A 14,941-nucleotide genomic window follows, 5' to 3' on the forward strand; every position below is an offset into this window, starting at 1 on the left:
ACAACGCATAATAGCGTAATGTTATAATTCTTGGGACTCACTTTTGGAGGATGCCAGTGATAAAACATAGTCTTCGACGTTCTCCAAAGTGAGACCTCCATTCGCAATTAAATATAAGAGATAAATCATAGATATTACACCATGTTTATAACTCAGTTTTTCATAACAGAAACATCGTATTCTTGGAAGAACATATCTAGGAAAACGTCCTGTGCTCACATGTAGGAACCCGTATCTCCTCGCCATGAGTGATTGTGAAATTTGTATTACTTTCTTTGTGCCTTTCCACATTCTGGGCTGGTTTTACTCCTTTTTTTCTGTTTACACTCGTTGATCGCCCTATATCGTAGCACACAATGCTGTATAATCTCCGCTGTGTGATATCGTGTGAATTGTCATTGTTATTAGTGTTACTACGGTACATACATACATATACTTAACATCGTAATGTCATTTGCTTCTCTGTTTACCAGGAATTTTCTCTGTATATGCGTAAAATTTTTAAAAAAACTAGACCGCTATTTTACAAGCCCCATTCTCCCTTCGACGGCAAAAATACCTATTTGCTTATTGCGGTGTGGGCTTCATGTTGTCAAATTTGTTCTTATGAAGAGAGAGAGAATTGTTTTGACTAAATAAAACACTCGATTGTTTGGCCTAAACGCTTAACCCTTATCGGCATCCGCCATTTTATTACCGTGGCTTTTGCTGTTTCCTTTTTTCAAGGAAAACGACGGAAAAACCTATTATTCCAAGGAAAAACCTATTAGGCAACGATTTTACTAAACGGCAATGGCTGATACATGTTAATGAAACCATCACCTTGATTCAAGGTCATGCTAATAACAGGACGTATCTAGTCTTGCTGATACATGATGTTATTTATCCCTTGTTCTAGATGTATATTTGTTTTGTGTGCTACACTGCTGCACGTCGTCAATGAGCTCAAACTTGTATTTTCGGTAGATCTCGTGACATGACCTTCAAATAAAGTAGTTCATCCTTAGAAATTCGAAATAGCATTGGGATCAAATAGCTACCACCATTTGAATTACTTAGATTTCAACAAGGTCGACTACAAAGTGGACCTTTTCTTGTCATTGGGCTTTCTACAAATCTGTGGAAGTATTTGTGCATCTAGTTAGCGTGAAGCATAGCCTGGGCTTAGAGCTCTGCAGTACATGCTCGTTATTTGTCTTTCAAAAACGTTTTTGTTTTAAAACATCAAACTTATAAAAATGTTAACTTTGGCGTAAGTTTAAAGGTTCATTGCGATGAAATGGACAAATTTATACCGAGTGAACTTAGCGTAATGCCGCAGACAATAAGTTAGCATGAAAACCTTTCTCTTTAAGCAATAAAGGCACATTTACCCTTATTGCATGATTTAGATTCACACACAATCCACGTATTATGCTGCATCTGGTTAAAGGCCACCGTCGCATACATATTGTACGTGCCCACAAAAGACCGCTTGAAAGTATGCCCCGATATATTATTAACCGAAAAAATAGAATTGAAACATAATTTAATGTAAATGCGCAGTATTGTCAATATGTTTGACGCCGGCTGGTTCTCCTATTTTGCAACAAGAGATCTACTTTTATAAGTAACTTCTACAAGTCCACTTCGCTAGAAATTCAAAAACTAAATTTTTTTTATATTCCTATATAAATCTTTTAATCAAACCCACAAAAGTTGACGCTTAAAAAAGGGCGGCTGCTAAATGCCATTTGATCTTTAGTTGATAATAATTGCATTTATTATGGTTCGTACATAATAATCGATTGGATACTTCTTTCGAGAATCCGAAAATTAAAAAAATGTGATTTCGATTGATAAAAAGCAGAGCAGACGATGATGTTCCATAAGGAAAGAACCAACTGAAGCGCCATCAATACAACATAAAAAGTCAATCAAAATGGCTGAATCGATTTTTACAATCCTGAAGGCCGTAACAGCTTACAAGTTTATGCCAACAAAACTCGTGTCATTAATACTATCGCCGTACCAAAACGGTGATTGTCAATCAACCAACAGAGAAACTAACACGTAAGTATCACAGTATTTATAGCATGTCTGCGGTTTTCGTCACCATATATTTACCTGTCAATTTATCCATCTATTTATTATCTATTATATCTAGTAGTAGCTCCTCTCGTTCGTCCCTTGGGTCTGGCAAGCCTGTCGATATGACATCATTGAGGGTTTGCTGAGAGGAATAAGAGTTCCATTTTTTTTTTATCGTTTTTCTACTGGTTTCCGATTTTCCGAAGGACAACTTGTTACGAGCGATCCTTCGTTGCCTATGTAGTCTTTATTCTTCTCATCATATGCAAAGTAAATACATATCTTTCTTTCAGGGCTACAAGGGAAGCTACAATTCATCTAACTTCCAAACAGCATCTCATTCCCGTAGCTCCAGAAGGAAAACAGAAGACAAGATCAACAACGAATTGCACGATGCACGTATCATTGCACAGACAAACTGCCATCCAAGCTAGAACGTCCTACATACTCGGCTGCAACTATTTCGAGCCATCGCGGTCGGCCGAGTGATGTCCAAGCGCACGTGTACTGAGCACAATAGCTACGAACCAAACTAGCAGCATAGTAGCATGTTAAGAGCAACAAACACGGATAGCAACAATATCGTCGACAATGACAGCAGCGACCCCCACGTCTTTTTCTTCCTAGTTGCTATTCTGTTGGCAAACGAGCAGCTCTTTGAGCTTGATACTCGAAGCAGCGCGGCGCATGAAAGCTAGCGCATTTACGTGAGATGGCGGTGTTGATGGATGACGCCATCGGAGTGAGAAATAGATTCCCTAACATTCCTTTCTCCCCCTTCTACTGTCTTCGTAAGGAATCGATGCGAAGCCACGGGCTGGGTGACGACAGAGAAAGAAAGAGTTAAAAGCTGAAAGTATCGTGAAAAAGCTGGGAGGAGTGGGCAAAAAGGACATACGAGGCGCAGGGACCCATGGCTATTTGAGAACATCGAGTGGGAATTCCAAAACAGCTAAACTATACGAACTGAGACGGCTTCATAAACTCCTGCATAAAAGTATGGTTAGAAACGCTACACGGCAACGTTGGGGTATCATCCACGTACAGCAGTCTTTTATTGTTCTTTTCTGCTTCTTTCTGTATGCTGTGTTACCTCTTAAGGCTGCGGCTGGAAGAGCTCCGACAACGGATATCTGGCCGATGGTAGGTTACGTGGGCCCTACAACTAGGCATTTAACCCATAAAAGGTTAGTGCTGGCGTCGGTACACAGAGGACATAGGATCAGGTCTTTTTAGCTGTTTCGTCCTTCTTGCTTCTTCCTCTCGCTTTGTGTATCCCATAGATGTGGAGTACGTCGCTGCTACGTAACGGGAAACAAAACACACATCGCAAGGAAAAGAAAAAGGTTTGCACTATTAGTCTACGAGTACTTTTTCATTTTTTTCATCATGATTTGACACAATGACTTCACAGCTAAATCCCCATAAATCTAGGGGTAGCGGATATACACATTTCTCTAAAGGGCATGTAACCCTGTTACATATATATATATATAGGTGTTCCAATGAATCAAGCAGATAGCTTTCACTTGATTAACTTGTGTTTGTGTAAGAAAATATGCGACCTACTTAAACTTGTAAACTAACATTTAGTATTTACGGCAAGCCGGTTGATAGTTTGTAAATACAATTATAATAAATAGATTGCCTGTCTGGTAGAATTAACTGGTTAGCCAATCAGTTAGTCTGGTGCCCGTTCGTGCACTCTGTTCATGAGTTCTTATTCATTAACGTTGAGAGGGACACTCACAGCCTATCATTACGTCCTGTTCGCGCCCTGAAGCTTCCAGCACTGTGAATAGAGGACCATTATGAAACCACCCTGGTTCTTCCAGTGCTATACGAAGTACGAAAAACAGTGTTTGTATGTATAGGGTCTTCGCTCACATCAACAGCGTATGTATAAGTGTCTATATATATAGCTATCCTCTCATTTAGAGAAAGTGAAAGGAGTGACCTTTACGATCCCTGTATTGTGTTTTCGTATACACTAACGTTTAAAATATTACTCGTGTTTAACTCATCAGCAAATATTAGTGTTAAAAAAACGATCATATTTTCACAAGTTGGCCTGCGAGCCTAGCTTTTGCCGGCAAACTAACCGTTGCTGCTGCTGCTGCTGCTATTCCATTTAAGTCGTCACATGTCTACGAAGTATATAACGGAGCTAATCACCCAGCTAAAAATCTTTGTTGCATCAACTAATACACGAATGAATATTTGCGCGAACGTCCACGAAACCCGGATGACTAGGAAAAAGCAAGTAAGCTTGAAGGACGATAAGGCTGCTCCTGATAGTAAGGCGTTTTAGTTTCACGCCATCCGGCTCTAATTGGCATGAACCGGTACGATGAGCGCGGTAATTATACTGTCTATCGTACTTGTCATAAGTCAACGCACACTTGAGGACTTACTTTACTGTACATAGATATTTTTGTTTTTATGATAGGCGAACATAAACAGAATGTTTATTGTCTATTTTGACTCTGTTTTCCATTACGGCAATTTTTCAAGTAATTTTAGCTTAATTTGGTGGACGAACCACTACCCTAGGACCGCTACGTTCTATATCGTGTAGGTTTCTTCATTCCTCAATCGTCCATGCTAAATCTACACCGTTTTCGTCAAGTCAGTACGCGTTCGGAAACATCTTGCATCGACCAAATCAGCCAGTGGCAACAGAAGCAGTTCTGTGGAGTGTCCCATATAAAATCATCAAATGCCAATGAAGGTGGTTCAGAGACTAAGCTGATGCAAACGGTTTCATTGAGCGAATCTGTACAGGATCTTAATGACTGAAGGCTAATGGGCGTTCTCAGGGAAGTCCTATAATCATCATGAACAAGCCGATTATGTGGAAAGACTGGAACACGCCAGGATGTGGCGCCTGATTCTCGTCCAGCCTTTTCAATACAGTTCAACTTTGCTATGGTCATTAATGGAACAACGTTACAGCAAGGGCAACGTTACTGTAATCAAGCAACAAGCAGAAAGACTGAATGACACCAACGAGGACAGATTGAACTATAGGCAGCTTCTCGTGCTATGCATAAGAGACGTATGGACTATTGTAGACCGAACCGCTACGATGTACACTAATTATCACCACAGAGACAGGGCGGATTGATTTAAATAGAAAAAACTCGGCCTCGCGTTTCACCCCACAAAAACTAAACGGCTCTGCCAAATCGTAGCTATCCCGGCGATCCGATTCGCTTTCTTTTATTGGTGTAAGCGTGTGTATATTCTAATAAAGGGAGTGTATAATAACTAGGCATTTTTAGCGTCAACGTTTCGAGTCTTACGTCCGATAATGCTATTAATTATTACGTTATAGACAACTGGCTCTTAGCATGAAATGTCTTACACCTTTAAATCTAGCCCCCTCGACGTGACCCTAACTTAGATGATCAAGCACAGAGAGAGGTACTTGCACACAGTACATCCCTCATGCGGTACTCGCTTCTGATAAATGTAAATGTTAGAAAAAAAAAAGCTCAATTATTACATAGGCTACGGTATTTCTTCAGCCTAGCATTCCGCACATAAAAATAATTCATCTTTATGACGAATATACAATTTTCGTATTGAGTCTACGCGTCGTCTATGAAGTCCCTAATGTTAAACGGCCTGCCGCAAGCTCGGGATTACGGCGAACATCCGACTATAAGAAACACCTGTTCAACATAATCGTAGTAAAAAGAGTTGCTTGTTTTCCCCTCTAACCCTTGTTACCGCTTTAGCCGAAGCTGCAAATAGTCAACAGGATTCAAAATGGGTGTTGATGTTTATTTTAGTTAGAAAAACAACTTTGTTGCATTATGTTTGCAATTAAACTTTAAAGAGACACACTTTTTTCATGCCATTTAGCTTTTGCTCAAAGCCGCCTAAACATAGTCAACATGTCCAACAGAGTTGTCAAGAAATAAAATCGTCGTCCGCGATCGTCGCCGGCCGTTTCTGGTTTTCCGATGCGATCTTTGTTCATGGAACCTCCATGTTGTCTGTCCGTTACTTACATGCTTACTGAGCCGCCAATCTACAATGCCTAGCATAGATTCATCATGCCAACGGTTCCGCCATAACAAACTGTACGTGTTTATGTGTCACTCTGTCTACAAGCGCCTGTCTGCAAGGACTACAATGACATGTGGTTACCGTCGGCCATAACATCTTCGTCCCTATAGTCTTAGTGCTGCAGAAGCTTTTGGCGCGTGCCCCACAGCAACAACAAAGTTATAGTTGAGAGGGTCACCGGAGGAGTCTAGGGGCCGTGTCTGCTTTACGTCTGCCACGTGTATAGATGGGAATAACAGATGTAACGACCTTCTGGCCTGCTCCTCGCTTTTGTGCTACGGTATGGTCGTTGCGTTAGTTCTGTGCTGCCTCGTTGGATCGTCTTGTATATGTACACTTCCGCATGGGTGACTGCGACAAGGAGACCTTTGTACGGCGAGAAACGAGCGAAGGCCACCGATATCGTCCGGCGGGGTCGATGGTTGTAAAAGAAAATGGCAGGACACTTCTGTTGCTTGCCACTAGCGCCCCGATGCATATGAGGTCTGGTTCGATCAAAGTAGAGGCGAAGATAGTCGCCGCAGCTAAGGATGATAGCATTCCTCTCACTGGGACACGAACAGAGAACAATGACGAACTGGAAATAGGCCAAGAGATGAACGGGGATAGAGGCTAAGGGAGCCCCTAGAAGAAACTAGATTATTATAGCCCTGACCACGAGTCACTTCTGGCCAATTCTTCGTTCAAAAAAATCTCCACTGTACATATATATGGTATATATTACGAAATTGCGTCGCGTATATTAGTTGCAATTGGATGGGAAACGGAGACGTGAAGAATTGGCTAGCATGATACACCTATTGTATATTGTACGGCCTGGGAAGTGACGAGTGCTGAACTCTGACAAGTGACAGAATCCGAGAGCAAGTAGTTAGGGATGCCTATGTTGCGAATTTGTCTGTCTCTAGGTATGCCAATTCGACAAGTAGTTCTAACTTGAATAAGGGATCATCTCAGCGGAACGAAAACTCAGTGACAGAACTTCATGTGTGTCATTGTCAAAATACGGTTAAGATTCGTCGACTGAATTACGGCACTACTTTGTAATTTCGTAGATCTCAAGTAATCACGCAAAGCAAAAGGTCGTATTTGTAAACAAAGCCGAACAGTTCGAAGCGGTCATGAGATGACATTTCCGCAAGTACTCGTCTACAATGTTTGAAAAGCCAGAGCTTTCGCTAATGCAGCCGTAGATGCTACCGGCGACGATAGCAGTTGATGGAAGCAATTGTAAACGAGCTAATATCTCGACGAGTACAGATCCCGCCAGACAAAGTGAGAACATAAACTCAACCGCAAACAAGTCACGAGTTTAGCCATACACAGTTTTGTTTCTTTGTTTATGTTATCATACAATATATGTCCTTTTTGCATTACGATTGATTCATAAGAGATGAGGATCTATCTATCTATCTATCGAAGACATGGGACGATTGACTTCGTTTTAATCATAATAGTTCTATAATTCTTGCCATCCATAAAAGTTGGCTATTTGCTCCCGGGTACTTTAGTGTGTGCGAAACAAAGAAAAATATCATCGCATCTGCTCAGCCGTACGTGTACATATGAGGAACTAGTTACTATAATAGTTACCTGAGGCTGCTGCAGAGCGGAATATAATAAAAAAGGGAATAACTAAGATGGTGGTTAGACTGGTTTATTTGTCTGAAATGCGTTGTTGGCATTCGAAATAAACTTCGAAAGCTATTGCGATACCTAACTAGTGTACAACTTCATAACATACGGAATTAAATAGAGTAACTTGTATCGTACTTTAAGAAAGGCATGTGCTTTTTCCCTCCGTTCTCGCACTGACGCCAAGGTGACGTATTAACCAAACATCATTGGCCATTGTATCTTTCTAATTGATTCGTCGCACAACAATAGGCGACAACCTAGATAGAACGAGGCAGATCTGGTCGATTCTATTAAACATGTAAAACAAACGTTTCCATGCACATTTTGAGGCGCGGGTTTACAACAGTATAATAAAATGCTTAGCTTCCTGGCGCACTGCAAAACCTAAATAGTAACAGCTAATCCATGGATTGTCTTACACATTTTTACTGGCAGGCGAGAACACTTCCATTGTCATTATCAGATAGGTGAAACACCCGGCTCAGTTCAATGTTATCGGCTCCAAACTCAACAGAAGTCATAAGAACTACGAGTTCTTCTGTAGTCGTATTCGGAATGTTTAAGTAAGCATAAGTTTACCTTCTGACTGCTGCCGTTAGTAAAACTAGGCACTGCAAAGGCATTTGGCGGTGGGAAGAACAATTTTGAACGAATAGTCTTCCTAAATAACCGTTTGGTTCGATTTCTGCAAAGTGAGACTTCCAAATACAGAGACAGAAGAGGTAGGCTTTCGTATAGACAGGAACTGTGATATCCTGCGAAGCATGTATGTCTAGATGAGATAAGATGTTGATTAGATTTATAGTAGGTACGTACATATAGATATATATATAGGTATAGCAGTATGCATAAAGATTCTATATACTTGTCACCTACATTTCGTAAGATCTGTAGTACCTCTCACCAATCAGAGAATGTCCCTATAAGCTATGTTCGCTGTGGATAGCTCTGTTAGATCGCTAGAGAAGTGACGTTCAGACAAGGGTCGGGCTTTGTCTGGCAACAGTTGTTTACTTAGGAGAAAAATCGGTTATTTACGAATCAGTGTTAAGACTGAAAGCCTGCTGTCGCATAAACCAACCGAGTTTTCTATATCTAGAGAAGATCTTTCAGTTATATACTGCATCAGTTATCTAACTAGGGGACGAGCAAGAACACGCACTGACGATCAACCGAAATGCAGTGCTTTTCGGCTAATCCTGGACACCTTTTCAACCTCGTCACAGTGTAAATTTTCATCAAGGTGAGCTAACGAATAGATCGTGCTCGGTGCAAAATTGGTAGGAAACACATACGCTGGAAGTTGGGAAGGTACCCGCTTTCTTATGTATTTACAAAACAGACTTAGACCATATACTTGGGCATTGAACAAGCAGGTGTGTATTAAATTAATCTCGGCTACTGTAGATATTATTTATTATTATTATTATTATATATTATTATTATTATATTATTATTATTATTACGGTTATTGTAACTATTTTAAAGGAAAATAAAGGTCAACTCAGGTAAGAATCATCCGATTTTTTGCTTATGAAACTAGAGTACTCTGTTTTAGAAAATATCAGAGATGGTCCTGCGACCGATACCTAAAACCGCTTGGCACGACATTATTATGAACTTGTACAGCCAAACAAAAGCTTTAGACATTTACCAAACAAAAAATATCTACAGCTATACATCTGTAACCCAAATCGATTTGTGAGGCTAGTCATCATCCAGAGTCATCCTTATGTCATAACGTGAACCCAGAAAGACGAACAAACCTAACGATCAGATTCTACTGTTAAACTAACCGCATAGTATTTAACAATGATCTCATGCTAGTATTATGGAAGTAAAGGGGTCGGCCGCGGCGTGCGAGTCAACAGTTTTATGACGTAGGGCTTCCTTATGTGACGTATTAGAATTAGAAAATAAGGTAACGCAAAATAAAGCTTTTTTCTAGCCATTCTGTGACCAAAGTTGAAGCCTTTTGATTTAAGGTAGTGTCCTAGTATGTACACCGTATACGAGGAACTTCGGATACTTTCCGCTAGCATTTAAATGAAACGGGGGACCCGATGAAAACTAGGCCTCATTTTATCACATGTGCAAAACCGTCACATATTGCCTTTGTTCATTCTCTACACATGCCCGTTATAACTCATTAATTATTAATCCTTTACTAGACAGGAATAGACCTTCAGGGCAACGTACTGGAAAAGCTTTGTGATTGGGCGTATTAAATTCAAGTGAAGTTAGTAATTAATACATACATACACACATACATAATATTATAACGGCGTGAAGTGCTTCGTCCGAAAGAAATACGGTTCTAACTAAGTAAAGTGACGGATCTAGTACATCAAACGAGTCAATGACGCAACAGGACGCGTATGAACGGAGAACACACCGCGCCGAAGGAAACTAGGCCAACGTTGAAACAAGCAGCTGGCCTGAACTCCCTTATAGTGCACGGCCCATTTGGCCTACCCATCTAATTGGCAAACATTGACTGCAATATGTGTTTTCAGGCAATTTGCGGTATTTTTCAAAACAATTGTTTTATTTTACGCTTTTTAAAGACGAACACGCGTCGTAAACACGGCGACAAATGTCTATGTGTGAATATGATTCGTTGCCCGCGTTGGTCGCCAAGCAAGGTTGCTAATGGGCAGAATTTGTCTGCTTCGACCAAAATGCCACTCTCAAATAGAGTGGCACGACGAAACTACGATAAGTGAAGACAACTGGTTCACAAATACACTCAAACTGTCGGCCTGAATGTAACGCTAGGACAAAAAGGCCTTGTGGCTTGTTCTTCATACACTCAAATCAGAATCTGACTGGCTATCTGCAGCTCAAGGAGAATGATGTACATGATGTACAAAACCGACCAAAAGAACTTGAAAAGCGGAATTTTCTCTATCAAGTAGTTTGGGACAACTGGCATGCGGTTCTTCCCTTGGCGGCCCTCCAAATATGAGCAACCGAATCTCGCTGGCCTAGAACCAACAAGAGGCCTACTTGAGCACGTCCTGAACAAACTCCATAATCTCCGCCTAGCTCGACAGACTAACCAAAGCAAGACTAGTTTAGAAAGTAAGGACTCTTAGACAACTGCTGTTAATGCTTGGCGAGCTTCCAGATAGGTACTGGCAATCTGACTTATCCACATTTGGCGACGCTATATATTTCTGTGTACCGGCATTGCATACCGCAATGTCGGTACGCGCTAGAAACAACGACCCGCCCCTGTTACTATAAGGCATCTCATAGAGTCTTATTCATTAACGGTTTAATTTTTTAGTGGCTGACACGCTGCCCCTAGGAATGCAGGGGCAGCTTGCGGTTCGCGTCGAACGCTCAGACAATAAAAACTCGACGGACTTAAAGAAGAGTTGTAGGCTGAGGGATAAATTCGTACATGCTGATGATACAGCAGCGATTTTTTGTCTCATGGCGTCAGCGTAAGTCGATAAGTTAAGAGGGGTTTACCAACAGCTTCTTAAATTTGTTGAAACTAGCCGTTCTCAAAGGGTATTCTTCGACCAAATAACAGCCAATGATGGCCAGCTTCTTCGTTCTAACAAGGTTTGAAGGCTAGCATCCAATGCAGGCAAACTCGTACCGATTTCAGCTGATAAGTTTGTCCGTTCGTTCCAGGATGTACTGACAAGGATATAGCAGCACAGATAATAACGCAAATCCCGCACAGAACGCTTGCCGAAGTAGCAGTAATTTAGACTCGATAATATGGCGATGCTAGCTTATATTCCCTGAGCCGCTAACGGTGTGGAACCTAATTTCGTAGTTGTGCATGCTTGTAAACAGACAGCCATAACGAACAAATTCGCAATAGATGGATGCACACGAGAGCAACTACATCAATAAATAAAGTTAATGCAAATAGGAAACGTTCGGTACATAAAAACAGGCAACGTCTGAAGAAGTTGAAGCAAGTGAGTGCCAGTCGCTTTACTTACGAACTTGCAACACCAATTATAGGGAAAAGGAACAGGAAACCTAGGAATTGGTAGGCTTGCGACGAGCGGAAAACGGGTGCACCTATAAACAAGAGCAACTTTACGTCCCATTGAATATTCCACTTCAAACACCGCACTCGTGTTAAAAATAAGTTCACTTCGTTAAGTTTGGGTCATCAACTGAAAATTAGCAGGGAATCAAAAGGTGGTTCTACAACATATGTCAAGCTATGTTTTTTTTAATTTCTCTAATATACCTATTATCAATATACTGATTACATTAGCTTATCGAAAATAACTACATATCAGTGATGGGTTACCAAAGACAATACTATTGTAATATTAATATTGTAAATACAATATATACAATATAGTAATAATATTGTAAAAGGTATTACTTTGTACAGATAGAGCACCTTCGACCGATTTGCCCTATTGCAGAAAAGTCTTAGGTATGTTAGCAAGATTTACTGTATAACTAGACAGTGTCATAGCTTCTAGGGATTACATGCTTTTACGCTTCTAGAAACGCAACTGGATCAGCTCGGCCGGACCTCTAGCAGGTGACAAAAAGCATACCCTCTGAAAACCTAACCCTTAAAATAGTAATCGACATTTGAAACAATGACATTGCGAGAAAAATGAATGGAATAATAATTGAAGCTTTGATTTTTTCATAGATTTCCTTGTAGGTAAATATTCAGACAGTTTCAGTTGAAACGCACGAACGAAAGGTCGTTGCCTCAATGAACGATCCGAAGCAACAATCTGCTCCTTTTCACACTGCCCTTAGAGGTATAAAATATTCTATTCTGAATGTTCCCGATGCACAACCACTTCATGCGTTAACCACAAGAGTAACCAAACAAGTTACATAGTAGTAGTAGCCGATATCTTTCACAGATCCTCCCTAAGATCTCTTTATTCAACAGCATTTTAATGGCTGAAACTTAAACAGTAATCGACAGGCGTGGCGAAACCGTATGTAGACGGCAGAGGCAGACGCCTGCTCTCTAGAGAGCACGCATTTTATCGTTTTGGTTAAAAAGAAATTACCTATTAACGCAGGACGAGTTCAAGTTGACCGTGCGTCCACTCCAACAAAAAACAAATCGATCTTGTTCTGCTATTTTCAGGAGAACAGCGACAATTAGCGGCATCTGCGCTAACGAAATGTGAACTTAGCAGGCAGACGGGTGCACCATGAATCTGTTAGCGCTCGGTTAGAAATGGCTATAACTGAGGTCGCAAAGTAACGGCTGAATCATCCAAATGGAGCGTGACCCTTGCAACAGCTTCGTGTTCGCGCAAGCGCTGTCCTCTCTTTCATCGTAATTTTTCGTCTCATTGTCACCCTTGCAAAAATTGGGATTTGTTTCTCGGTGATGCTCCTGTGCACTATCCTCTACTCCATCTCTTTGTCCTGACCTTTAGCCCACAGCGAACGAAGTCCAATTCTATATGGGCTCATCTAAGCACGTTTCGTTGCATATGATGAACTTTCCCGCTGTGCATTTCTCTCCAGTGTCAGTTTTGAGTCCTGGGCGGTTTGCTGCTCGTCTCAAGCATAGTATCTTCTATCTTCGCTACGGTCTTGAGTATTACGAATATTCTCTTTTTGAGGATGAGCTGAATGAATACTCTAAATAACAGTACCAGTAATACTGACCACTTCAACACAACAAACGCTGCTGAAGGGAATATAAGCGTGTGCCCGTTCCACTTTCGTATTTAACCCCAATTCTCTAGTTTATTATTTGATACGCGCTGTTTAAATAAAGCTTACTTCGTCAAACTCAGCCGAACGTAGAGGCTTGAAAAGCGAATTTAGCAAAGATAATCTATTGACGAATTTAAGTCGTAACACGTATGACCCATTGACTCATAAAGTCAGCCAGATATGCACGTAACCGCGCCGTCCAAGCGGTCAACTATACCAATCTGGTGTAGGGCCAAGTTCAGTTTTCGTTCCCTGCCTCCTTTTTCCTTCAGACCGTCAGAAAGTTTGCAAGAGTACAGAGGGTTACGTGTTTATATATCTATCAAGTTCAATTGCTTATAAAGGATTATCTAAAAACAACAATTATGTGTAAATATCGGTGTAGAATTAAAATTGTTCCAGTGGACGGGATCGTAATTAACAAAAACAAACTGATTGGCGCCACGTAGACTCGTTAACTTAAAGTCCCTATATTCACTAACTGTACCAGAAAATCGTATAACTTTAAAAGAATGCAATGTTCTTTACAATGTTAAAGAAAATCTGCATAGTTCAAAATTGCCATTGTTTGGTATTAACTTGGCCTTGCTGTCCTATCATTGTTGTATCTCTCAATGTTTCCAGCTAATCTTAGCTAGCTTTGCGTTTTCACGTTGTCGTTAAGCCCGTTTGCCTACTGCTCGCTTGGCCGCAAGAATATCAATCACGGGCGCGTACGACTGCGGAGGGTGACTTCCCGTTGGCCTATGTCAATTTCAGTGTCGCCAACTTTTCGTCTCTTTTGTTACCTATCTATTGTCACATTTAACGCATAGCCTCCTTTAGTACAAGCGTAGAAATATACGCCAATCAGATGGTATCGAGCTTCTTTTCTTCTTTACTACCACCTGAATGCCCCACACGAACGGGCAACTCGAAAAGAACGTAGGCTATCAAAGGCAGATATACGAAGCATACTGGCCCATGCGGACACAACTGACGTTAAGCCGTTAAAAAGGCAGGCAAACCACCAGACAAGCTACTGAAACACATCGGTAGGACACCGAGCGTGACAGTTGAGTCTTCCAAAACAAATCTAGCCAGCCATGCGTAAGAACCAGTACATCATTGCAACACTGAACATTCGTGAATGATCGGTGAATCATTCATTTATGTCGGTCGCTTCCATTATACCATACCTGGCCGCACACGCGAAGCTGCATTGGTTCGTCCGCAGACCAAACATGCCTAGCTCCGGATGACTAGAATCATGTAAATAGCCACAGAGGAGACGTTGCCTCCTCCCACGTAAACATCAAATCGACGACTTCCATAACCGTCATGTATGGCATGTACGTACATGTGTACCTGTAGCTCGCCCATAGCGGCGAATCCAGGATTAAGTATTGCGGAAAAATTTGCTATCCAGTCGTAAAAAGTTGTAAACAGCATGTATAATTATTGTGTGCATTATTTATATATATATATA

General features: G+C 41.0%; 1 protein-coding gene across 3 annotated transcripts in view; it reads right to left on the bottom strand.

Annotated features, from left to right (window-relative positions):
• Nucleotides 1–14,941, bottom strand: part of LOC111243500 (uncharacterized) — a 100,356-nt gene that overhangs the window by 43,078 nt on the left and 42,337 nt on the right. The window contains exons 6-7 of one of the 3 annotated variants that reach the window (XM_086992451.1): nucleotides 3,164–3,371; nucleotides 1,728–2,887 (exon numbers count right to left, since the gene is read on the bottom strand). In XM_086992451.1, the coding sequence (XP_086848577.1) occupies nucleotides 3,303–3,371 (69 nt within the window). In that variant the 3' untranslated portion in view covers nucleotides 1,728–2,887; nucleotides 3,164–3,302. Of the gene's footprint in view, nucleotides 1–1,727; nucleotides 2,888–3,095; nucleotides 3,372–14,941 lie in introns of those variants that run through there. The other 2 variants (XM_086992458.1, XM_086992455.1) reach the window with 2 other exon arrangements.

The sequence above is a fragment of the Varroa destructor genome, unplaced genomic scaffold (genome assembly GCF_002443255.2).
Source record: "Varroa destructor unplaced genomic scaffold, Vdes_3.0 BEIS01000001.1, whole genome shotgun sequence".
In the NCBI taxonomy this organism is placed as follows: domain Eukaryota; kingdom Metazoa; phylum Arthropoda; class Arachnida; order Mesostigmata; family Varroidae; genus Varroa; species Varroa destructor.